Below are 26,761 nucleotides of genomic sequence, written 5' to 3' on the forward strand. Positions count from 1 at the left end.
ATCATAAAATGTTGCATTTTCTGTCCCTGTAATGAATAGAACTGAAGTGAGCTTTTATCACTAAAATATATGACAGTATTTTAATTTTCTTTATTTATAATTAGGCTTTACGCTTGCTGTACATCACATGAAATAGTTCTCTGCTTCATTGTATTTGAATTATCTAGGACACCTCAGCTTTTTATTTAATACTATAAAATTGCTTTGTTTGTGGATGTGTGTGATATATAAATATAAAAGAACAACTACGTTTTATATTAGCTTATTGTATTATATTATCACATTTGCCCTATTAACAAACATTTACAACATCATTTTGCTAAAATAGACAGATTTTTAATGAATGGATTTCAACCATATTTCATAATGGGTTTTAGGGATATAATAGTATAATTGAATGTTATAGGTGTTGGGACATTTCTTAATTGAACAAATGCTTACATTTTACTATGGGGCCTATTTATTAAATTATTATTTATTATTTATTAATGTGCGAGCGGACATGATCCGATATTGCGGATCATGTCCGCCACACATCGATAAATGCCGGCAGCATACGCTCTCTGCATTTATCATTGCACCAGCAGTTCTGGTGAGCTGCTGGTGCAACGCCGACCTCTTCAGATTTGGGGCCAATCGGCTGCCAGCAGGGGGTTGATTTTCGGCGATGTCTGTTTGCCGCCTCAGAGCAGGCAGACGGGTTATGGCGCAGCGGTCTTTAGACTGCTGCTTCATAACCTGAAGGCTCGCCAGAAACACGGGGCATCAAGCTCCATACTGAGCTTGATAAATATGCCCTTATGTGTTATCCCTGCAAAGAAGTTAAACATATAGTTAAAGTTTGTTCAGGGAACACAATGCATTGCTGATGCTGACACAGACATGATCTGTGATTGGTGGCTACCTGTGTATTCACAAGAAGCAATGCATTTTGGCTTCTGAGCAGGCATTAAAAGTACAGTTAAACAACTTTGCATTTGTGTATACATTCTCCTTGTCCTACACTCCCTTAGAGAGGCAAAAAAGCAACCTTAAAATGCTGTAAATCAAAAAGCTTGTTTAGAGATTTTGCAGCATTTTGAAAACTTAGGTAACATATTTTGCTTTTTGACTACTTTAGGGAGTCTGGGTCAAAAAGCAATTTTAGCAAGAAGTGTTTACTGTCCCTTTAAAGGGGCCTTAAACACCAACATATCTTAAATTGTTTAATTACATGTAGTAAAGCAACTTTGCAATATACTTTCATTATTTATTTTGTTCCCCTTTCCTGTAATTGAATTCTGAATATTTTGAACTTTCTAATTCATATTGAACAAAGAAGTACAGACCCAGCTGTATTCCACACACTCATTGGTTGCACACTTTAGTAAGCTATTTATAACCATAATTGGCCTCAGCAGAAAAGATAACCTAACTTACAATATGCCCGAGCCCGCAGCTTTATGGACATTAAAAGTTTTTCAATATTTAAACAATTAATATAATGTTTTAAAAATATGTGTACAGATTATTTTCAGGTTAATCTTTTTCTCTGAATACATAATTCAAGCAATGATTTATGTAGTGTTTAATGTCCCTTTAAGTATGTGATTTGACACATGGTTAGGTGCAAGTGTTTGTTTAATATTAAACTGCTTCAACTGATTTGAATGTTTTACTGTTGCACTATTAAATTGCTTTAAAGCATAATCAATCAGCACAAAAGCTCAGACATAGGCCCCAATTTATCAAAGGTCTTGCGGACCTGATCCGACACTGCGGATCAGGTCCGCAAGACCTCGCTAAATGCGGAGAGCAATACGCTCTCCGCATTTAACATTGCACCAGCAGCTCACAAGAGCTGATGGTGCAACGCCGCCCCCTGCTGACTCGCGGCCGCCAGCAGGGAGGTGTCAATCAACCCGATCATATTCGATCGGGTTGATTTCTGAGCAGGCGGACAGGGTTATGGAGCAGCGGTCTTTAGACCGCTGCTTCATAAGTTGTGTTTCTGGCGAGTCTGAAGACTCGCCAGAAACACGGCCCTTCAAGCTCCATATGGAGCTTGATAAATGGGCCTGATTGAGGCCTATTTATGAAATGTCTGTCGGACCTTGTGAGCTGCTGGTGCAACGCCGCCCCCTGCTGACTCGTGGCCAATCGGTCGCCAGCAGGGGGTGTCAATCAACCGATCGTACTCGATCGGGTTGAATTCCAGTGATTCCTGTCCGCCTCATCAGAGCAGGCGGACAGGGTTATGGAGCAGTGGTCTTTAGACAGCTGCTTCATAACTGCTGTTTCTGGCGAGTCTAAAGGCTCACCAGAAACACGGGGCATCAAGCTCCATTCTGAGCTTGATAAATGGGCCTCATTGCTTGAGGAGCAGTCATTACCAATTGATTTAATGACAGATAAGATGACATTAACAATTTTCACTAAACTGCACTGTTATACTGTGTGTAATGTTAAATCAGTGGGTCCACATTAACATATGAAATCAAGGGACTGAACATTTCTTTAAATCCTTGATGTTTATATTATTTCCTCAAGTTTCAGAATAATAATTGTTTTAGCTAAAGTGATTTGTATTTAAGTGATCAGCTGTAAGAATGTTTATATTTAAATACATTTTATATAAGCACAAAGTAAAGAAGCCATTGTCCTGATAACAGCCTTTAAATTGAATATCTAAAAGCAGCTGCATTTCAGTCAGTGACATCACCCATGCTTTATGGGTTGGATATATTCCTTGGGAGTTCAGGAAGAGGATAAGTTAATCAATCAAGTGGCGAGCAGAGTTACTGTTGCTCTAATCAGTAGTTTACATTTTTGCTAGTAGACTGCTGATCTATCATACTTTGAAAAGGAAAACTTGTAGTAATTAGATATAATTGTATCATCCTTCCAGCAACAGTCTTACTATATTGGGGCCAATTTATCATAGTGCGAGTGGACATGATACGATGTAGAGTATCATGTCTGCCGCACATCGATAAATGCCGACAGCATTCTTGTGAACTGCTTGTGCTATGCCACCCCCTGCAGATTTGCGGACGCTAGCAGGGGGTGTCAATCAACCCGATCGTATTCGATCGGGTTGATTTCTGTCCGCGGCCTCAGAGCAGGCGGACAAGTTATGGAGCAGCGGTCTTTAGACCTCTGCTTCATAACTTCTGTTTCCGGCAAGCCTGAAGGCTTGCGTGGAAACAGGGGCATCAAGCTTCATTCGGAGCTTGATAATTCGGCCCCATTGTCTTGATCATAAAGTAGCCAATCTTAGTATTGTGCTGGGGTCAGGATTTTTCTCCTATGGGAAATAAAATGACTAACATTATGATTCTAGTAAATGCTACCATTTATCAGTTGACACTTGCAGATTAAAAACAGAACCTTATGCGTAAACTCCTAGGAAGTTTGTACTGTATAGTTTTCCAGGGCATTGTATCTCAATCGTGGCCCTGAAGTACCCCCAACAGACCAGGTTTTCATTATAGCTGAACAAGTGCACAGGTGACGTAATCAGCTGAAGGGTGAGCGCAGGTTAGTAACCATGGTGTTACTGATCAGCTGATTATTTCACCTGTTCACTGGTTCAGCTATAATGAAAACCTGGCCTGTTGGGGGTACTTGAAGACCGCAGTTGAGAAACTCTGATCTACGGGGACAAAGCAACATTTTAAAATTTATATAAGGTATTAGTCTTCACAATCAAGGTGTTTAACCATTTGATTGCTCTTACAAAGAAAAAAATGTTTATGTTGCTGGAGAATAAATCTCCTTTCCTCTAGACTTAAATTATGACCTATTGTCAAACATAATTACACTGGAATAAACAGAGCTTACGCGAACTCTGTATATAATCATATCACCTCTTAACTTTTTTCTACAGAAAACAGACCTAGTTTGGCTAATCTATCCGCATTGTCTAAAACCTCAATTCCCCTTATTAGTTTTGTGGCCCTTCTCTGAACTTTTTCTAATGTCTTTTTTTAATAAGTCCCCAAAACTGCACTTCATACTCCCGGTGAGGTCTTACCAGGGATTTATACAGTGACATAATTATGCTTTATTCCCTTGTATCAATGCCTCTTTTTCATACATGCAAGTATCTTATTAGCCTTGGAAGCCACTGTCTTGCATTGTGCACACATATTTAGCTTGTTATCTATTACTACTCCCAAATCCCTTTCCTCTTCTGTTTTGCTAAGTCTAGTCCTATTCAAATAATAGATTGCCTTCATATTTTTTCTTCCAAAATGTAGAACCTTATATTTTCCAGTATTAAATCTTAATTTCCATTTACCATCTGAGTCTTCCAATTTTTGTAGATCCCCTTGTAAATTAATTTCATCCTGCACTGACCTAATGACCTTACACAACTTTGTATCATCCACAAAAAAAAGAGATATTGCTATTTAATCCTTGCTCCAGAACCGGGCCCAGTACTGATCCTTGGGGAACTTCACTGATTACCTTTGTCCAATCCAAGTATGATCCATTTTCTCCCTGTCTTTTATCAAGTTATTTATCAATGAGCTAACATTTTCAGCTATTTCCAGTCCATTAATTTTGTTTAACAATCTCTCATGTGTCACTGTATCAAACGCCTTTGCGAATTCCAAGTATATCACATCAACTGATTCACCCTTATCTATATTCTTCCTTTCTCATAGAATCCAAAAAGATTAGTTTTTTAAATCATAGCATCTGCAACTCTTACATTTATGTAAAGATATCTAATTTTATGGTGAAAACAACAGTTTTTTTTGTTAGATCTGGTTGTACTACTTTTAACACGTAAGTATGAATCTTCCTATTGTTGTATCATTTACTAGTTACTTGCTTTGTTTTATTTATAAGTCTTAATTTTCTGCTAAGCAGGAATGTTACAGACACATGTTTTTACATATATATCAATAACATTTATTTTCCTTGTCAATAGCATGCAAGAACATGAAAGCAGACATCATATTTCTGATTGACAGCTCTGCCAGCATTGACCCATATGATTTTGAAAAGATGAAGGAATTTATGGATTTAATGGTGAAACAAGCAGAAATTGGCCCTGATAGAGTACAAATTGGATTAATCCAATTTAGCTCTGATACACAGGAAGAGTTCCCACTTAACAGATACAAAAGAAAGAGCGAAATCCAGGCAGCTATAGCTGGCATCCAGCAAATGAATCAAGGGACGCTCACAGGAGCGGCGCTAACTACAACTTTACCTTATTTTAGTTCAAGAATGGGAGGGCGGCCAATGACCAAGCAATATCTCATCATAATCACTGATGGTGAAGCCCAAGATAAGGTGGCGCAACCTGCGAAAGCTATCAGAGACAAATTTGTTACTATTTATGCCATCGGAGTCCTGAATGCCAACAACACACAACTTCTGGAAATGGCTGGGTCTCAAGACAAGGTTTTTTATGAAGATAATTTTGATGCCCTGGCCTTCCTGAATAAACAATTAATGTTTGAGATCTGCAATCCTGAAGACCGTGAGTGTTGATGTATTTTATAAAATTTCAGTTTAGTATTTTAAATTTAATGAAAAGCTATGATTGCTTTAAGAAGCAAGTAATCTGATTCTTAATGTAGTTATTCCATTTTCAAACTACTAAAGGTTATAATTAGAAGCCAACCACATGCTTATGTCAGTGGTTTAGATTTGCTTTCTTCTGTTAAGTGTGATCAGTCCACGGGTCATCATTACTTCGGGGATATTACTCCTCCCCAACAGGAAGTGCAAGAGGATTCACCCAGCAGAGCTGCATATAGCTCCTCCCCCTCTACGTCACTCCCAGTCATTCTCTTGCACCCAACGACTAGATAGGATGTGTGAGAGGACTATGGTGATTTTATTTAGTTTTATTTCTTCAATCAAAAGTTTGTTATTTTTTAATAGCACCGGAGTGTGTTATTCCTTCTCTGGTGGAGTTTGAAGAAGAATCTACCAGAGTTTTTACTATGATTTTAGCCGGAGTTGTTAAGATCATATTGCTGTTTCTCGGCCATCTGAGGAGAGGTAAACTTCAGATCAGGGGACAGCGGGCAGTTTAATCTGCAAAGAGGTATGTAGCAGTTTTTATTTTCTGACAATGGAATTGATGAGAAAATCCTGCCATACCGACATAATATCATGTATGTATATTTAACATTTGAGTATTCTGGGGAATGGTACTTCACTGGAATTACACTGTGTATATAAGACTTTAGCCTAATTGCAAAGCAACAGGTTTTTTAACAACTCTTAATTTATGTTAAACGTTTTTGCTGGAATGTAAAATCGTTTCCATTTTCTGAGGTACTGGGTGAATAAAATGTTTGGGCACTATTTTTCCACTTGGCAGTTGCTTGATCTAATTATGACAGTTTACTGATCTCTCTCACTGTTGTGTGTGAGGGGGAGGGACCTTTTTTTGGCGCTTTTGCTACGCATCAAAAATTTCAGTCAGAAGCTCATTGTTTTTTCCTGCATGTTCCGGTTTATCTCTACAGAACTCAGGGGTCTTCAAAGCTTGTTTGAGGGAAGTAATCTAACAGAGCTGTGAGATTATAGTTGACTGTGATAAAAAACGTTTATTCTTTAACTTTTTTATGCCATCAGGGTTAGTTTTTCTTTGCTAATGGGAACAAACCTTTGCTAAATTGTGTTTTGTTTTTCAAAGTTTATTGATTTCAACTGTTATATATCTTTCAGTGCTTCTTAAAGCACAGTACGTTTTTTCATTGTGTTTTACTTGAATAATATTTCCAAGTTGCAAGTTTATTTGCTAGTGTGTTAAACATGTCTGATTCAAAGGATGAGACCTGTACTATTTGTGCCAACGCCAAAGTGGAGCCCAATAGAAATTTATATACTAACTGTATTGATGCTACTTTAAATAAAAGTCAATCTGTACAAATTGAACAAATTTCACCAAACAACGAGGGGAGAGTTATGCCGACTAACTCGCCTCACGTGACAGTACCTGCATCTCCCGCTCGGGAGGTGCGCGATATGGTGGCGCCCAGTACATCTGGGTGGCCATTACAAATAACATTACAAGAAATGGCTACTGTTATGACTGAGGTTTTGGCTAAATTACCAGAACTAAGAGGCAAGCGTGATCACTCTGGGGTGAGAACAGAGTGCGCTGATAATGCTAGGGCCATGTCAGATACTGCGTCACAACTTGCAGAACATGAGGACGGAGAGCTTCATTCTGCGGCTGACGGTTCTGATCCAAACAGATTGGATTCAGATATTTCAAATTTTAAATTTAAGCTGGAAAACCTCCGTGTATTACTAGGGGAGGTGTTAGCGGCCCTGAATGATTGTAACACAGTTGCAATACCAGAGAAAATGTGTAGGTTGGATAAATATTTTGCTGTACCAACAAGTACTGACGTTTTTCCTATACCTAAGAGACTAACTGAAATTATTACTAAGGAGTGGGATAGACCCGGTGTGCCGTTCTCACCCCCTCCGATATTTAGAAAGATGTTTCCAATAGACACCGCCACACGGGACTTATGGCAAACGGTCCCTAAGGTGGAGGGAGCAGTTTCTACTTTAGCTAAGCGTACCACTATCCCGGTAGAGGATAGCTGTGCCTTTTCAGATCCAATGGATAAAAAGTTAGAGGGTTACCTTAAGAAAATGTTTGTTCAACAAGGTTTTATATTGCAACCCCTTGCATGCATTGCGCCGGTCACGGCTGCAGCGGCATTCTGGATTGAGTCTCTAGAAGAGAACCTTAGTTCAGCTACGCTGGACGACATTTCGGACAGGCTTAGAATACTTAAGCTAGCTAATTCATTCATTTCGGAAGCCGTAGTACATTTAACTAAACTTACGGCTAAGAATTCCGGATTCGCCATTCAGGCGCGTAGAGCACTGTGGCTAAAATCCTGGTCAGCTGATGTAACTTCTAAGTCCAAATTACTTAATATACCTTTCAAGGGACAGACCTTATTTGGGCCCGGTTTGAAAGAAATTATCTCTGACATTACAGGAGGTAAGGGCCACGCCCTGCCTCAAGACAAAGCCAAATCTAAGGCTAGACAGTCTAATTTTCGTTCCTTTCAGAATTTCAAAGCAGGAGCAGCATCAACTTCCACTGCTCCAAAACAAGAAGGATCTGGTACTCGCTACAGACAAGGCTGGAGACCTAACCAGTCCTGGAACAAGGGCAAGCAGGCCAGGAAACCTGCTGCTGCCCCTAAAACGGCATGAATTGAGGGCCCCCGATCCGGGATCGGATCTAGTGGGGGGCAGACTTTCTCTCTTCGCCCAGGCTTGGGCAAGAGATGTCCAGGATCCCTGGGCGCTAGAGATAATATCTCAGGGATACCTTCTGGACTTCAAATACTCTCCTCCAAGAGAGAGATTTCATCTGTCAAGGTTGTCAACAAACCAAACAAAGAAAGAAGCGTTTCTACGCTGCATACAAGAACTATTGTTAATGGGAGTAATCCATCCAGTTCCACGGTCGGAACAGGGACAGGGGTTTTACTCAAATCTGTTTGTGGTTCCCAAAAAAGAGGGAACTTTCAGACCAATCCTGGATTTAAAGATCCTAAACAAATTCCTAAGAGTTCCATCATTCAAAATGGAGACTATTCGGACAATTTTACCCATGATCCAAGAAGGTCAGTACATGACCACAGTGGATTTAAAGGATGCTTACCTTCACATACCGATTCACAAAGATCATTACCGGTATCTAAGGTTTGCCTTTCTAGACAGGCATTACCAGTTTGTAGCTCTTCCATTCGGATTGGCTACAGCTCCAAGAATCTTCACAAAGGTTCTAGGTGCTCTTCTGGTGGTACTAAGACCGCGGGGAATTTCGGTAGCTCCGTACCTAGACGACATCCTGATACAAGCTTCAAGCTTTCAAACTGCCAAGTCTCATACAGAGTTAGTACTGGCTTTTCTAAGGTCACATGGATGGAAGGTGAACGAAAAGAAAAGTTCACTCGTTCCACTCACAAGAGTTTCCTTCCTGGGGACTCTTATAGATTCTGTAGAAATGAAGATTTACCTGACAGAGGACAGGTTAACAAGACTTCAAAGTGCTTGCCGCACCCTTCATTCCATTCAACACCCGTCAGTGGCTCAATGCATGGAGGTAATCGGCTTAATGGTAGCGGCAATGGACATAGTGCCATTTGCTCGCTTACACCTCAGACCACTGCAACTATGCATGCTAAGTCAGTGGAATGGGGATTACTCAGACTTGTCCCCTTCTCTGAATCTGGATCAAGAGACCAGAAATTCTCTTCTATGGTGGCTTCTCGGCCACATCTGTCCAGGGGGATGCCATTCAGCAGACCAGACTGGACAATTGTAACAACAGACGCCAGCCTTCTAGGTTGGGGTGCCGTCTGGAATTCTCTGAAGGCTCAGGGACAATGGAGTCAGGAGGAGAGTCTCCTGCCAATAAACATTCTGGAATTGAGAGCAGTTCTCAATGCCCTCCTGGCTTGGCCCCAGTTGACAACTCGGGGGTTCATCAGGTTTCAGTCGGACAACATCACAACTGTAGCTTACATCAACCATCAGGGAGGGACAAGGAGCTCCCTAGGAATGATGGAAGTATCAAAGATAATTCGCTGGGCAGAGTCTCACTCTTGCCACCTGTCAGCAATCCACATCCCGGGAGTGGAGAACTGGGAGGCGGATTTCTTAAGTCGTCAGACTTTTCATCCGGGGGAGTGGGAACTTCATCCGGAGGTCTTTGCCCAAATACTTCGACGTTGGGGCAAACCAGAGATAGATCTCATGGCGTCTCGACAGAACGCCAAGCTTCCTCGTTACGGGTCCAGATCCAGGGATCCAGGAGCAGTCCTAATAGATGCCCTGACAGCACCTTGGGACTTCACGATGGCTTATGTGTTTCCACCCTTCCCGATGCTTCCTCGATTGATTGCCAGAATCAAACAGGAGAGAGCATCAGTGATTCTAATAGCACCTGCATGGCCACGCAGGACTTGGTATGCAGACCTGGTGGACATGTCATCCTGTCCACCTTGGTCTCTACCTCTGAAACAGGATCTCCTGATACAGGGTCCTTTCAAACATCAAAATCTAACTTCTCTGAAGCTGACTGCTTGGAAATTGAACGTTTGATTTTATCAAGACGTGGGTTTTCTGAGTCAGTTATTGACACCTTAATACAGGCTAGGAAGCCTGTTACCAGAAAGATTTACCATAAGATATGGCGTAAATACCTATATTGGTGTGAATCCAAAGGTTACTCTTGGAGTAAGGTTAGGATTCCTAGGATATTGGCTTTTCTACAAGAAGGTTTAGAAAAGGGTTTATCTGCTAGTTCATTAAAGGGACAGATCTCAGCTCTGTCCATTCTGTTACACAAACGTCTGTCAGAAGTGCCAGACGTTCAGGCTTTTTGTCAGGCTTTGGCCAGGATTAAGCCTGTGTTTAAAACTGTTGCTCCGCCATGGAGTTTAAACCTTGTTCTTAACGTTTTACAGGGTGTTCCGTTTGAACCCCTCCATTCCATTGATATAAAGTTGTTATCTTGGAAAGTTCTATTTTTAATGGCTATTTCCTCGGCTCGAAGAGTCTCTGAGTTATCAGCCTTACATTGTGATTCTCCTTATTTGATTTTTCATTCGGATAAGGTAGTTCTGCGCACTAAACCTGGGTTCTTACCTAAGGTAGTCACTAACAGGAATATCAATCAAGAGATTGTTGTTCCTTCTTTGTGTCCAAATCCTTCTTCGAAGAAGGAACGTCTTCTGCACAATCTGGATGTTGTTCGTGCCCTAAAGTTTTACTTACAGGCAACTAAGGAATTTCGACAAACGTCTTCCCTGTTTGTCGTTTACTCTGGTCAGAGGAGAGGTCAAAAGGCTTCTGCTACCTCTCTTTCTTTTTGGCTTCGTAGCATAATTCGTTTAGCCTATGAGACTGCTGGACAGCAGCCTCCTGAAAGAATTACAGCTCATTCTACTAGAGCTGTGGCTTCCACTTGGGCCTTTAAGAATGAGGCCTCTGCTGAACAGATTTGCAAGGCTGCAACTTGGTCTTCGCTTCATACTTTTTCCAAATTTTCCAAATTTGACACTTTTGCTTCCTCGGAGGCTATTTTTGGGAGAAAGGTTCTTCAGGCAGTGGTTCCTTCTGTATAAAGAGCCTGCCTATCCCTCCCGTCATCCGTGTACTTTTGCTTTGGTATTGGTATCCCAGAAGTAATGATGACCCGTGGACTGATCACACTTAACAGAAGAAAACATAATTTATGCTTACCTGATAAATTCCTTTCTTCTGTAGTGTGATCAGTCCACGGCCCGCCCTGTTTTTTAAGGCAGGTAAATATTTTTTAAATTATACTCCAGTCACCACTACACCCTTGGTTTCTCCTTTCTCGTTGGTCCTTGGTCGAATGACTGGGAGTGACGTAGAGGGGAGGAGCTATATGCAGCTCTGCTGGGTGAATCCTCTTGCACTTCCTGTTGGGGAGGAGTAATATCCCCGAAGTAATGATGAACCGTGGACTGATCACACTACAGAAGAAAGGAATTTATCAGGTAAGCATAAATTATGTTTTCTTCAGAGGAGCGACCATATCTAATTAATAGATTATTCTGTTTAACTTCACTGAGTTAAAACTTTGACTTATAAATATTAGCCTACTAGAAAAACCTCACAGCTCTTAGTAAAATTAAGTCACTGTCCTCTTCATTAATGCTGTTTTGGATGTGCTTCTTTAATAATCTTTAGCTGTTAATATGGAGCATGCTCTCATTTAAAATATTGTATGTAGAAGCATAAATCAACCAATCAGATTGGCTCATTTTTGTAAAGGTTCACTGATAGCTCATGTTGAAAGACTAAGGGCCAGATTATAAAAAAATGTCAGACATGGAGAGAAATCTCACCAAATCTTTGTGGGTTTTTTTGTGTATTATTTTGCAATGTAGGTGTCTCTCCTTCACATCCAGAACTCCACATAGAGAGATAAACAATTCTCAAGAACTCTCTGTACTGACAAAATGTATTAGATCATTTTGCCAGAGCAGAGAGGTTTAGATAATCAGGCCCTAAGCCTTAGCTATTAAAAAAGAAAAATAGGAAATTGGAAAACTCTCTACTATAATAAGAGTAAAGCAAATTTCTAAATTTATTGTACATTTCAGACCTGGATAACAGAGAAGAATCTGTAAGCAGAAAACTGTTTAAGTTTTCAGATTTAAAGGCCCATGATAGTTGAAAAATGACGTGCTCTAATTTGTTAGAATGTGTCATTTTAAGACTAACAACCCTACACTACTGGGCGTTTAACCCTTGCAAAGAGATGGCTTTTATAAAAAATATATAATATTTAACGGAAAAAAAACAATCTTAAGATATTTTCAGTAATATAAAGTATCTTTAAAATTGTATTAGTATTGTATTATATTATAGAGCATGCTATAAAAATGACACAACATTGCCCTCTCAGCCATTTGGATATGCTACAGAGTTCTGACAAATTCCATTAAAAAATGCTGGCATCACATTATTTATTGTTTTTGTTGCTTCAATGCATGTGATTATCAATGTTTATATTTAACTTTAAAATAACTAAAGCTTTATTTAAAATGACATGACCCTTCTTTCATTTGTTTTGTGTTAGCAGCTGATGCCATCCAACAACTTATATGTTCTGAGATTTCGTTGCACAAACGATTAGTACCTTACCAGTGCATCAGCAATTATCTATTATACTCTAAGCCAGTTATAAAGCCTTTCTTTCCATAATAATGCACCAATATCACCTCTTTATGGTGTAGCTTATGTCCACAGTATGCATATTATTATAACAATTAAACCCATGCAAATGCAATTAACATAACATACTTTTTTCAGTATTTATCTACTTGCCACTCCCCCCAAACTAAGGACTCCATTAATCAAAGAGCAGACAAGGTTTGCTGTCATGAACCTTGCTAACCCAGCCTTGCAGCGAACGTACAACATCCGCTTCCCACATTTAACATTGCTCTATCCGCTGCTTGTGCAATGTTGCCCATTGCCCTGCTTGAGCGCAGCCAATTGCATGTAAGTGGGGGCTTTCAATCATCCCAATCGGATCGGGATAACTGAAATCCACCATACTTTAGCTGATGGAAAGGTTAAGTACTGAACTAGTGCTTCAGCCTTGCATACCCTCCAGGAGCTCTGAAGCTGTTCCTGCAGTTTGATAAATGTAGCCCTATTAGTATAGGTTCAAATTCCAAAATCCAGAATCCTAACTTATTCTGAAATCCAAACTTTTTAATTATTTAAAAAAAAAAAAAATAAGAATATCAAAAATTACTATTTTTCCCTGCCTGCAAGTCACAATCTTCTCTCTGTCTTTGGTTTGTTTATTTGTGATCTAAAATACAAATAATGAAATAATGGTCTATATTTATTTAAAGCAACAAATATTATCTTTCTGATTATAGTACTGTACTATCTTTCTGAGGGTATATGTATATATGTATAAACAAAGTATTCAAAATAATTTAAAACTACTTTTAGATTGCATCTATAAGCTGCATTGTGATGTGTAATTATTGCCTTAATGACATGATAGTGTTGTTTGCACTTGGTTCCATCCCCTCTCCAAACTGTACCATTTTAAAGTTGCAAATATTCCAAAATCCAAACTATTCCGAAATCCAAACCTTTTCCGGTTCCAAGCAGTTTGGATAAAGGGTTTTCTACCTGTACTTGCTTCATAACAATAAAACATGAAGGAACTGGAAAATGTTTTGGCACATTCATTGAAAATAATGAATGTTGAGTATGTCTGTTTGTTTAAAACAACTGTTAAATATTTTCTGAACATTCAGCATTCATTTTTACAATTACTATTGAATTTAACATTCAATTATCTAATTTAATATCTGATTATTGAATGCAACATTAGGCATTCGTCTCTTTATTTTGAATGGCCTAATTCATGTCAAAGGAACATTCATCGACAATTTCAATGTAAAATCCCCAAATCTCACCACCCCTGTTAAACATATCAACTTCTGAGTGCTGTGGCCACAACACAGTCCATATTTAAGAGATTGCACGTTCAAGGGCTGAAAAAAAGTTAAGTATGAATCTTAGCAGCCAGCAAGAACTTTAGGAATCAAACAAATGGAGATTTAAATAGATTTCTCAAGCCCTAGACTACAGGCCAAGCAACCATGCCCCCATTATGTGTCAGAAAAATCATTTTTCTGGCATGAAAAATAGGGACAGGATAATATTGTTCACAGTATATACCACCTCAAACTGGTGGTTGTATTTGAAGTTCTCAATGTCTTCCTCTTCAACCCCCACAGTAATAAAAGCTTATCACATCCATCTATGTACATTATGAAATATCATTGTCCTTGGCTTCTGCTTGTCCCAGGGTTGCCACCTCAGCCATGTTTTCCTGGACACTTATGAGTTACACATGCTGCAGGGTGTGCAGGGAGGAACATGTATTGTGTTTTTGGACAGCACTATTCATATTCCTCCCTGCACACTTGCAGCATGTGTAACTTATAAGTGTTCTGTATTTTAAGGAACGGGTGGCAACCCAAGCTTGCCCACTGTGTTTTAGCACAGCTCATAATGTGTCTCTGCAACTCTGTGTAGCGCAGATAAATTATACAGCAAACAACATTCCATCTAATGCAAATAGAACCTTGGAGACTACCACTGGTATAATTATTGTAACATTATCTTATATCATGTTAGTTCTTGTTGCAAAGAAACAATTGCCAATGCCTGTCTGTTTACATAATAATGACATTCTCATGTTTATGACAATAATTTTCATGTTAAGACTGTGTCTACTTGAATGCATCCTTCATTTGATGCCTCACGAACACGCAAATACACACACAGATAATATTGTATGTAGGGGTGTACTCATTTAGCTCTAATATTAATGATAAACTTATTTCTTTCTTACAGCTTGCAAAAGGACAGAAGTGGCTGACATTATATTTGTAGTAGATGGTTCTATCAGCATTACAAATGTTCAATTCAAAACAATGCAGAGGTTCATGGAGGCACTGGTCAATGACTCCATGGTGGGAAAAGATAATGTTCAATTTGGTGCCATTGTGTATTCCACTGATCCTGTGGAACAGTTCTCATTGAATGCTTATTCTTCCAAACAAGATGTTCGAAAGGCAATATTTGGCTTACAAAGAGTCAAGGGACTCACCTACACAGCAACTGCTCTGGAGTATGCACAGACGAGGTTTGATCCAGATTTTGGTGCCCGATCTGGAGTCACTCATATAATAGTCCTCATTACTGATGGAGAAACTTCACGTGAGGACAGACCCAAGTTACCTGCAATATCAAAATCTTTAAAGGATGATGGCATAGTAGTCTTTGCTGTTGGTGTTGGAAAAGCTAATGCCGCTGAGCTAAAGCAGATAGCTGGGCAGCCAGATAGGTGGTTCTTAGTACAAAATTATAGCTCACTGGAAAGTTTACATGATAACATAACACACATAGTCTGCGATAATTCAAAACCAGGTAAGTGTACTTCAATCTTTTTTGTAAACATTTAAACTCACACTTTAAGTACAGTGTTATTTAGACACTTAAAATATCAGCCAAGATGCAATTCAAAATGATAAAAAAATACAAACATGATAAATAAATCATAAAACACAAATAATAAAATTTAAAAAGCATAGAACTGGAGATGATCCTCCAGTAATCCAGTTGTGAGAAATATTATAAGTATTTAATAACCAGAACCCCTTTCCCTATATAAATCTCCTTACCATATCACTTTGGTATCATAGGGCAAGTCTTGTATTCTCATTCTTCTGTACTAACACTTCATGAGTTTGGTTAGTACCCCCTATGGGCCAAATTCTGAAGTTAGAATATTGTGTGCACCTTCACATATTCCCCTATAAAAGTAAAAAAACTAATACCCCACTCGTGTGCAAACCTGATAGCATATTTTCATTTGCACTAACCCAACATGAAAATATGAATATTTCACATTCCAATGTTCTTCAAATAACACAATATGTTCTATTTAAAAAAAGCATGTTTCTACATATATCTTATGTTTTTTTGTTTGTAAAATATATATCTATACATATATATATATATATATATATATATATATATATATACTGTAAATATATATGATATGATATATGATATATATAGGAATATATTTTTATAGATATGAGCAGAAAATTGGAATGTGAAATATTTACAGTAAATATATAGTAAAACACTTTACTAAATATGAATATTGCATAGAAATGCTTTAATAGGTTTTCATCTACTTAACTGCAAAGGGCTCCACTGCATTTCTATATATATGTCTATTTATGTGTACATATGTATTTATACATGTATATATGTCTGTGAATACATATAAGCACATATATATATACACACACACACACACATATAAATCTTTAGACATGTATACATATGTATCTCTATGTTAAAGCCCTTTCCTTGCCTTTTTTTTTCTAACACATCAGATCTGATTTCTTTGAGCCCTTATAACTTTTGTGTGCAATATTTTGTTTTAAATAATTTATATTATATAGTGTTATTATGAGTGTATGTGTACTTTGTAATGTCTTTTTTATGTGTTTTGTTGAACTTTTATGTTTTGCAAAACAGTTAACCAAAGCTCTGAAGTCACGGTAACCATTCTAGCGTAAATCGGGATTGCACTTAAGCGATTGCATTTACTTTCATTTTGTAATACCAGCGGTAAGCCTGACTAGCGCTAACCCCCGTGATAAACCCTTTAGCACTAGCAAGCAAAAGTTTGTGCTCCACTCGTAATCTGGTCAATGTGTTTTTTGGCTGACTGTCACTTGTCAGAAATATTCTCCCTATATTAAACCACCCAGTATTTAAATTAGTAAATAAATGCAAAAAGATTTAAATACATTAATATATTTATTATTGCTGGTATTGGACCTTCCCTTGTCTATTGCTTTTTCTTGTTGAAATCAGGCAGTACACCTAAAAAATAGCCTCCATATTAACTATTTATAAATATTAGAGATTCGGTACCTTATTCTACTGTTTAGTTTTAGATTTGACCAGCAAAATTAGATTATGTCACTTTGTCTCTCTGACATATCGGTTTTTGGGTGCAATAACACGCTTACTCCCTATACATACAAATTTGAATGTCTCCAAGCACTGTCTTTTAGAAAGGAATCATTTATATTTGTTTATTATATTTGTCACTATAATAGGAATTATCTTTTCATGTGCAATGCATTATAACAGCTGTGCTGTTTAGTTTTCATCTGTACTTTATAGGTTTCAAAAGACATTGTATAGGATACTTATTTCTTTTATTTTTATTGAGGTTAAAATAGCATATACAAAACAGTCTCATCAACCAGGTTACAATTTACAACATACAGCAGGCTGACATGACAAGTAGACTTGTGCAGCTTCAAAAAATTTGTTTCGGTTCGGATCGATTCGGATCGATTCGAATTTCGGTTTGGATCTATTCGAATTCGGAAAAATTCGAATGAATTCGTTTCGGATTCATTTGGATTCTTTCGGATTCGGAAAAAATTTGGTTCGGTTCGATTCAGTTCGGTTCGATTCGGTTCGAATCGATTCGGAAATTCGGAATTTCGGTAAGTGTTAGGTGGGATGTGCTGTGTATTACACTAGTATTATGTACTGTATATTAGGTTTAACCCATAGCAGAGTGATAAAACCTAATATACTGTACAATACTAGTGTAATACACGGCCATCCGAATCTACCGAATACATCCGAATCGATTCGGATGTATTAGAATCGATTCGGATGTATTCGATTCGATTCGGATTTATTCGGTAGATTCGGCAGTATTTTAATTCGGAAATTCGAATCGACCCGAATCTCCGAATTTTCCGAATTTCCGAATCGATACGAAACGAATCACACATGTCTAATGACAAGTGACATGTCTCATTCCAGGCACCTAATTTTTTCTTTTATAGATTCGTAGCATCCCCAAACAAACAGGTCCAATCAAGGGACCAGAAACTGTATAGAACCATTGAGGACATGTTGATGGAGTTAATAGTATAAAGTGTAGTTTCAGTGTATATGAGATAGAGGCAAACTGTGGATTAGACATTCATTATCAAAATATAGAAGTACAAGGAGGGCACCACAATTACTCTATTAACTTCAGTCAAATTCAATTCAGACATAGTCAGCTGATAAAAGTGGTGTCCTCGGTTGCAATCATAAGCGAAATTAGATATTAACACTGAACAGTTGTAGAAACATAAACAGTAGTAAACTATTATTCTAAAAAATCTTCAGGGAACCAGGAAACCATAAACTAAGCTAAATTTCCTGTATTAGAGCCCGGGGAGCCTTTATACACAAATACAGGAGAACACTTAGTTATGGCTCTTTGGGCTAGGCAGAGACTACTTAACTCTGCCAAAAAGAAATGCGGAGGAGAAGGTATTCATCCCTTACTGCACAAGAGTGGTGGGAGGCGGAGGATAAGCCAAAAATAGTGTGCCCATTCATTACTAATTTACAAACCTAGCAATTAAATCATTTTAGGATTGGTGAGAGATTAATAAGGAAAATCCATATACAACCATTTCCCAAGGGCTCACAAGATGAGTGTTATTCTATAAGTGCTGCATATTGCTAACTATAAAAATGTGTATATCCTGGACACAGCTTTACACAAGAAAAACTAAATGACAATACAATCTTATCACTTGAAATAGGGCACTGCAGTGTGGGTAATGTCTTCTAAGTGTACTACCAGAGGCATGGGACTGGAACATTGTAAGTGCATGGTCGGGATATATCAGCAATAAAGAGAAACAGCATACTATGTGAATCAGTGCAAACAATCGTAGCTCCCATATTTGAGGTCCTACATATCTACTTGTAGGCACGGTCAATTGTATATATAGTGTTAAAAAAGAATGACACAGAGTGATATACCTAGATACGAGGAGAACTAGCCTCACTCTCTATAGGACTTGTAAGCTATATTCTAAGGAAAACTGGGTGCAAAAATCTTACTGTGCATTCAAGTAAGAAGGGAGCAGTTAATAATGCCAAATCTCTGACCCACATACATCAAGTAGAAATCCAATCAACCATGGGGAGACAACATGTAAAACAATATGTGTATTATTATGGCGTTGTTAGGAACCCTGCAAAGTATACATTACCAGTGACCTAGTCTAAAGGTTATAGTTTAATGAAAAGGTGTAATCTTAAATCTCTACTGAGGCACTACTAGTTATAAGTTACCCAACTACTTAGGGGCAGATACATTATATAATGAACCCTAGGGAACTTGAATCAAACCCTTCCTATAGTGCGTTTGCCTTATGTTTAACTCCCATTAATCCAAAATGATAATACAAATGCATATACTGTTACATAAAAATTTCTGACAGGCTTATAGTTTGAGATATTCAAATAAATGGCAAAGCTTGTATAGGAATGTAAGAAGTGTGGGATCTGCATAGTTTTAGAACATGCATTTTCATGAATGCAGGATCATCTCACCTATTGGAGCTAACATTATAACTTATAGTACAAACAATTCACAAATTCACTCATATGTGGGGCCTTACTAAGCAGTACTCAGGCTATATAAGTGTTGGGAAAACTTGTTGCATAAAATGGGTATTTTTCAACATTGAACACATAATAAATAGCCAACAAGAGCTTAAACTATAGAAAGAACAGTTGAATACACTGATACCCAGCTAGTCCTGGGTATCAGACAACAGGTCTTCATGCATACAGTGGTATATTTATCAATATAGTTTCTAAAAGACTCAGTAGAACGGGTCAGGCGCTAAAAAGTTTGGTTTGTATAGTCTGCCTATCCTGTTTGCATGGATGCAAAGTTAACACACCCAAGGTGAGACTCCTGAACCTGCAGGTGAAAGAAACGTTCTTCATCTAGGCCTTCAGGCCTTAATTTCACAGTGGCCGCATCAAGTCTTTGGTGTTGAGTAATTTCAGGACGCTTGTAGAAGACCCAGTTACTACATAGATATCCTACGTACCCTGTTTGAGTTGGAGAAAGTGTCATCATTATATCAAGACCCTCAGTGGACTTTATGTCCGTGGCTGACCTTTTGATTGATCCACTAGTTGACTGCTGGATGCTGGCCGCATCTTCCAAAGAGGCGATAGGGGTCAGAGGTGCCGGTTCCTCACATCTGTTCTTCTGTGAATAGACAGGTTCACGCTGCATGTTCATTTGGCCTCCTTTACTCAGCCCGCTAGTCCCCGTGCAAGTCAAGGAGTCAAACATGGCCGACCCTGCACGCATGTCGCATAGCTGCACCACAAGGCTGTCAAATCTCCCAAGTATTTTTCGCTCAAAGTCTGACAGCAGTCTGTAAATAGCAGCACCAGCCATCTCCATACTCTGAGCTGTCTGTACCCTGGCACTTTAAATAGGCAAATAATTTGAAGTTGGTAGTTCCCCTGCCGTTAGCTGGAAAATGGCCACTTCTCTGAAGTCCCAGTAGAAATTGTCACAGAATATGCTTAAATTCTGGGCTCGCTGGAGATTTTAAGTCCCTGGGCTTCTTGATTTCGTTCTACAAGCCTGCAGACACCTTATTGTAGCACAATAAGCTGGGCTGAGCAGTTAGGTATATAGTTATTAATAATATAGCCGGAACTATGTTGCTGACATACAGCCGCTCAGTTCCCAGGCTTGCTCCGCCCCAGGATACATATTTCAAAGGGACAGTAAAGTCAACGTAAAGTTTTATGATTCATATAGTACATGAAATTAAAACCAATACACTTCTTTTACCTGAGTCATGAAAAAATGGAGTATTATGAATTGTAATCACCTCTGCCACACATGTTTCATCAAAAATATAAATTTTCTATATTTTTTCCATAGTTTGATTCGGCTGAATTTCCTTTATGTGGGCATTTGTGTTTTCTGAATATTGGATGCAGATTTGTTATTATTATTTCTAATAGGGGAAGCAACATATATACAACCAATTTTAACAAAAATCTTACATTATCGAATTTGAACAATTACAAAAATAATATATCTTTCAATAAGATAACATGTACCTTGCTGATTGAATTTGAGTCAATGACTACATCACATAAGCAGAGAAGTCACACAACTGCATGTTCCAATAGCTCTAGTCAAAGTGATTTGAAAATGTCTGAGCTTCCTCTAGTCTTCCACCTCCCTATGCAAGGTTAAGGCTTGAATGGACAAGCCTGTATGACTAAAATCCAACATGTAGTGCCTGACTGGCTGTCGCTAACATCAATCATTAGTAATACACTAGCAAGATTGGACACGGGACGATAGACACATGAATAGTCAGAGCCCCTGTACATTATTACAGACAGGAAAGCTGATTAGTCTTAGCACCAAACAGCACAAACAAAATAACAAGAAATCATATGTTCTTCCTTTGTTTCTTTCAATAATGTATTTGGCTGTTTGTGTGTTTGTCAACTCGCTGAATCAGTATAAATTCAGATTAATTTGCATTTGTCCGAAGCTGACTGCACATCTCTAATTATTATAACTACTCTATATCTTATATATTGTGTTTGTAATGTGGAAAGAGGGTAGTAGCCTATCTTAACTTTCCTTTGGTCTGTGTATCTGGCCATATTATGCAACTATGTAATTCGTGCCTGTAATACAGAGATTGTACTCGAGCACATACTGCCTCTTTTTACAGGTCAGCAGCAATGAAAGCACATGCTAGTTAGGATGAAGTGGCATAAACGACTGTGATATACAGTATGTCTGACCTTGTGTAGCAGCACTGCAACTTTAAGTCTGCTTATAAAATAGTGCATTATCTTCTATTATAGTTTCTTTTTTTCTTATAATCTAATTCAGCTACTCATCTGAAGGCAGAGTATCAGGACTTTGAAACGCTCTTGGCTTTACACCATTCAAAACTCTCTTTATGAACTGAAAGATATTTTACTAAAAATGTGTTGCCAAATGTTCTGATTTATTGACTTCACTTAATTCAATTTGGCTTTTTTTTTTATCATATTCTGTTAAGTTTTCAAAATGTAATAGAAATACAAAACAGATGTACAATATACCAGACATTAAAGGACAATTAGTTACAGTAGAATTGCATAATAAACAAGTACACAATAAAAAGACAATGCAGTAACACTCATTTTGAATTTCAAATGAGCAGTAGATTTTTATTCTGACAAATTTGAAATTACTTCCATTTCCCAACCTCCTGTATCACATGACAGCCAAAGGCCAATCACAAACTCATATACATATATACTGTAAACTCTTGCACATGCTCAGCAGGTGAACTGGTACCTCAGAAATTGTGCATTTCAAATGATACTTTGATAATAGAAGTAAATTTAAAAATATTCGCCTAGATTTAGAGTTTTGTCGGTAAAGACCCGCGGTGCTAACGCTGCATTTTTTTCCAGCGCACCCTTAAGACAACGCTGGTATTTAGAGTTGTCTGAGTGGCTGCGTTAGGCTCAGAAAAGGGAGCGTTGAGCATAATTTAGCTCCACTTCAACCCTCAATACCAGCGTTGCCTACGGTAGCGGTAAGCTGGAAAAACTTGCTTGTGCACGATATCCCCATAGGAAACAATGGGGCTGAGCTGGCTGAAAAAAACCTAACACCCTGCAAAAAAGCAGCGTTCAGCTCCTAGCGCAGCCCCTAGCGCAGCCTCCAAGTCTACACCTAACACCCTAACATGAACCCCAAGTCTAAACACCCCTAACCTTACACTTATTAACCCCTAATCTGCTGCCCCCACTATCGCTGACACCTACATTATAATATTAACCCCTAATCTGCCGCTCTGGACACCGCCGCCACCTACATTATAGCTATGAACCCCTAATCTACTGCCACTAATATCGCCGACACCTATATTATATGTATTACCCCCTAATCTGCCCCCCCAACGTCGCCGCCACCTACCTACACTTATTAACCCCTCACCGCCACTATAATAAATGTATTAACCCCTAAACTGCCGCACTCCCGCCTCGCAAACACTATAATAAATTTTATTAACCCCTAATCTGCCCTCCCTAACATTGCCGCCACCTACCTACAATTATTAACCCCTAATCTCCCGCCCGCAACGTCGCCGCTACTATAATAAAGTTATTAACCCCTAAACCTAACTCTAACCCTAACCCTAACACCCCCCTAACTTAAATATAATTTTAATTAAACGAAATAAATTTACTATTATTAAATAAATTATTCCTATTTAAAACTATATACTTACCTAGAAAATAAACCCTAATATAGCTACAATATAACTAATAGTTACATTGTAGCCAATCGTATTACATTGTAGCCAATCGTATTGAGCTCGCATTCTATTGGCTGTTCCAATCAGCCAATAGAATGCAAGCTCAATATGATTGGCAGATTGGATCAGCCAATCGGATTGAACTTCAATCTGATTGGCTGATTGAATCAGCCAATCAGATTTTTCCTACCATAATTCCGATTGACTGATAGAATTCTATCAGTCAATCGGAATTGAAGGGACGCCATCTTGGATGACGTCACTTAAAGGTACCGTCATTGTGTTAGAAGACTCCGGATGAAGAGGATGGCTCCGCGTCAGCTCCTTGGAAGATGGCTCCACTCCGCTCCGTATGGATGAAGATTGAAGATGCCGCCTGGATGAAGATTTCTACCGGATGAAGGACCTCCTCTGCGCACCTTGGATGAAGATTTCGGCCCGGTTGGGTGAAGACGACTCAAGGTAGGGAGATCTTCAGGGTGTTAGTGTTAGTTTTTTTTAAGGGGGGTTTGGGTGGGTTAGAGTAGGGGTATGTGGGTGGTGGGTTTTAATGTTGGGGGGGTTGTATTTTTTTACAGGTAAAAGAGCTGATTACTTTGGGGCAATGCCCCGCAAAAAGCCCTTTTAAGGGCTGGTAAAAGAGCTGATTACTTTTGTAATTTAGAATAGAGTAGGGCATTTTATTATTTTGGGGGGCTTTTTTATTTTATTAGGGGTCTTAGATTAGGTGTAGTTAGTTTAAACTTCTTGTAATATTTTTTTATTTTCTGTAATTTAGTGTTTGTTTGTTTTTGTGTATTATAGATTAGTTTATTTAATTGTATTTTAGTTTAGCTAATTGCAGGTAATTTATTTAATTAATTTAATGATAGTGTAGTGTTAGGTGTATTTGTAACTTAGGATAGTATTTATTTTACAGGCAATTTTGTACTCATTTTAACTAGGTAGCTATTAAATAGTTATTAACTATTTAATAGCTATTGTACCTAGTTAAAATAAATACAAAGTTGCCTGTAAAATAAATATAAATCCTAAAATAGCTACAATGTAATTATTAGTTATATTGTAGCTATCTTATGGTTTATTTTCAAGGTAAGTATTTAGTTTTAAATAGGAATAATTTATTTAATTATAGGAATATTATTTTGTTTTATTTAAATTATATTTATGTTAGGGGGTGTTAGGGTTAGGGTTAGACTTAGGTTTAGGGGTTAATAACTTTATTATAGTAGCAGCGACGTTGAGGATGGGAGATTAGGGGTTAATAATTGTAGGTAGGTGGCAGCGATGTTAGGGAGGGCAGATTAGGGGTTAATACAATTTATTATAGTGTTTGCTAGGCGGGAGTGTGGCGGTTTAGGGGTTATACATTTATTATAGTGGCGATGAGGTCCAGTTGGCAGATTAGGGGTTAATAAGTGTAGTTAGGTAGCGGCGATGTTGGGGGGGGCATATTAGGGGTTAATAAATATAATATAGGTGTCGGCGATGTTAGGGGCAGCAGATTAGGGGTTCATAGCTATAATGTAGGTGGCGGCGGTGTCCGGTCGGCAGTGTAGGGGTTAAAAAATTTTATTAGAGGGTTTGCGATGTGGGGGGGGGGGGGGGGGCCTCGGTTTAGGGGTTCATAGGTAGTTTATGGGTGTTAGTGTACTTTGTAGCACTGTAGATAAGAGCTTTATGTTCCGGCGTTAGCCCATAAAGCTCTTAACTACTGACTTTTTTTGGCGGTAGGAGTCTTGTCGGTAGAGGCTCTACCGCTCACTTGTTCCAAGACTCCAAATACCAGAGTTAGGCAAATCCCATTGAAAAGATAGGATACGCAATTGACGTAAGGGGATCTGCGGTAGCCTGGAGTCGTGGAAAGAAAGTGAGCGGTAGACCCTTTCCTGGCTGACTCTAAATACCAGCGGGTGGTAAAAAGCAGCGTTAGGACCCCTTAATGCTGCTTTTGACGGCTAACGCCAAACTCTAAATCTAGGCCATTGTTTTTAATTGTGTGCTCTATCTGAATCATAAAAAAGTGACATTAGTGTCCCTTTAAATAAGCAACTATCATTAAAGGGACACTAAACCCAATTTTTTCTTTCATGATTCAGATACAGCATGCAATTTTAAGCAACTTTCTATTTTACTCCTATTATCAATTTTTCTTTTCTCTTGCTATCTTTATTTCAAAAGCAGGAACGTAAGTTTAGAAGCAGGCCCATTTTTGGTTCAGCACCTGGGCAGTGCTTGTTGATTGGTGGCTAAATGTAGCCAGCTCCTAAGCTTAGAGTCCTGCTTTTCAAATAAAGATAGCAAGAGAACGGAAAAAAAATGATAATATGTATATATTAGAAAGTTGCTTAAAATTGCATCCTGTATCTGAATCACGAAAGAAAAAAAATTGAGTTTTGTATCCCTTCAAATATATACCCTCTACTTCAGCTGGTATCACTTTTATGCCAAATCATATTAAGCAGTTAAAATAACATAAATATTAGGCTATAAAGTCTAATTACAGCAATTTATGCTTCCATTCTATAAACATTATTACTTCACAAATCCTGTTTAAGCTTAAAGGGACAGTCTACTCCAAAATTGTTATTGTTTAAAAAGATAGATAATCCCTTTTGACCCATTCCCCAGTTTTGCACAACTAACACAGTTATATTAATACACTTTTTACCTCTGTGATTACCTTGTATCTAAGCATCTTCTGACAGACACCTGATAACATGACTTTTTATTTATTATCTATTGACTTGCATGTTAGCCAATTAGTGCTGTGTCTTCCACAACTCCACAAGAGAGAGCACAATGGTATCTATATGGCACACATGAATCAGCTGTCTCTTATTGTGAAAAGCAAATTAAAAAGCATGTGATAAGAGGTTATCTGTAGTGGCTTAGAAACAGGCAGAAATTTAGAGGTTTAAATGTTATAACGTGTATTAATATGACAATGTTGGTTGTGCAAAGCTGGGGAAAGGGCAGTAAAGGAATTATCTATCTTTTTAAACAATAAGAATTTTGGTGTAGACTGTCCCTATAACAAGGCTCATACAAATGGATGTAATTAGTATTTATTAAAAATATATATATATATATATACATTAAAGGCATGTTTTGTGGTAATTTATGACATTTATTTTTAATTTTCATTATTCTGCGATAACCATAAAACAGCTACTGTTTCTTTTGATGGCTGAGATCTAATTATCATCTTCAAAGGCAACTTTATCATGAAATCATTTGTCAGTGCTGCTCTGCTTTACTACACAATGCAAAGCACGAATTACTCTGGGGTATTTTTCTGTCTGCCAGGGGACTCCCACCTAATTACTCAGTGATAAGAAAAGCAGATATCATTCTAGATACACTAACCCCTGAAATGTAAAATTAAATGTAATATAAACCAACTAGCATTTATGTTAAAGCTGAAAATACTTTCTTTCCATGCATTATTTTATACAGTATAGATATACTACAAT

General features: G+C 38.1%; 1 protein-coding gene across 1 annotated transcript in view; it reads left to right on the forward strand.

Annotated features, from left to right (window-relative positions):
* The window catches only part of LOC128660439 (collagen alpha-6(VI) chain-like), a 534,497-nt gene that overhangs the window by 193,024 nt on the left and 314,712 nt on the right, over nt 1-26,761 (forward strand). Inside the window, exons 9-10 of the mRNA XM_053714286.1 lie at nt 4,922-5,479; nt 14,923-15,498. Of these exons, the coding sequence (XP_053570261.1) occupies nt 4,922-5,479; nt 14,923-15,498 (1,134 nt within the window). The remainder of the gene's footprint in view (nt 1-4,921; nt 5,480-14,922; nt 15,499-26,761) is intronic.

Source organism: Bombina bombina, chromosome 5 (assembly GCF_027579735.1).
Source record: "Bombina bombina isolate aBomBom1 chromosome 5, aBomBom1.pri, whole genome shotgun sequence".
NCBI lineage: Eukaryota > Metazoa > Chordata > Amphibia > Anura > Bombinatoridae > Bombina > Bombina bombina.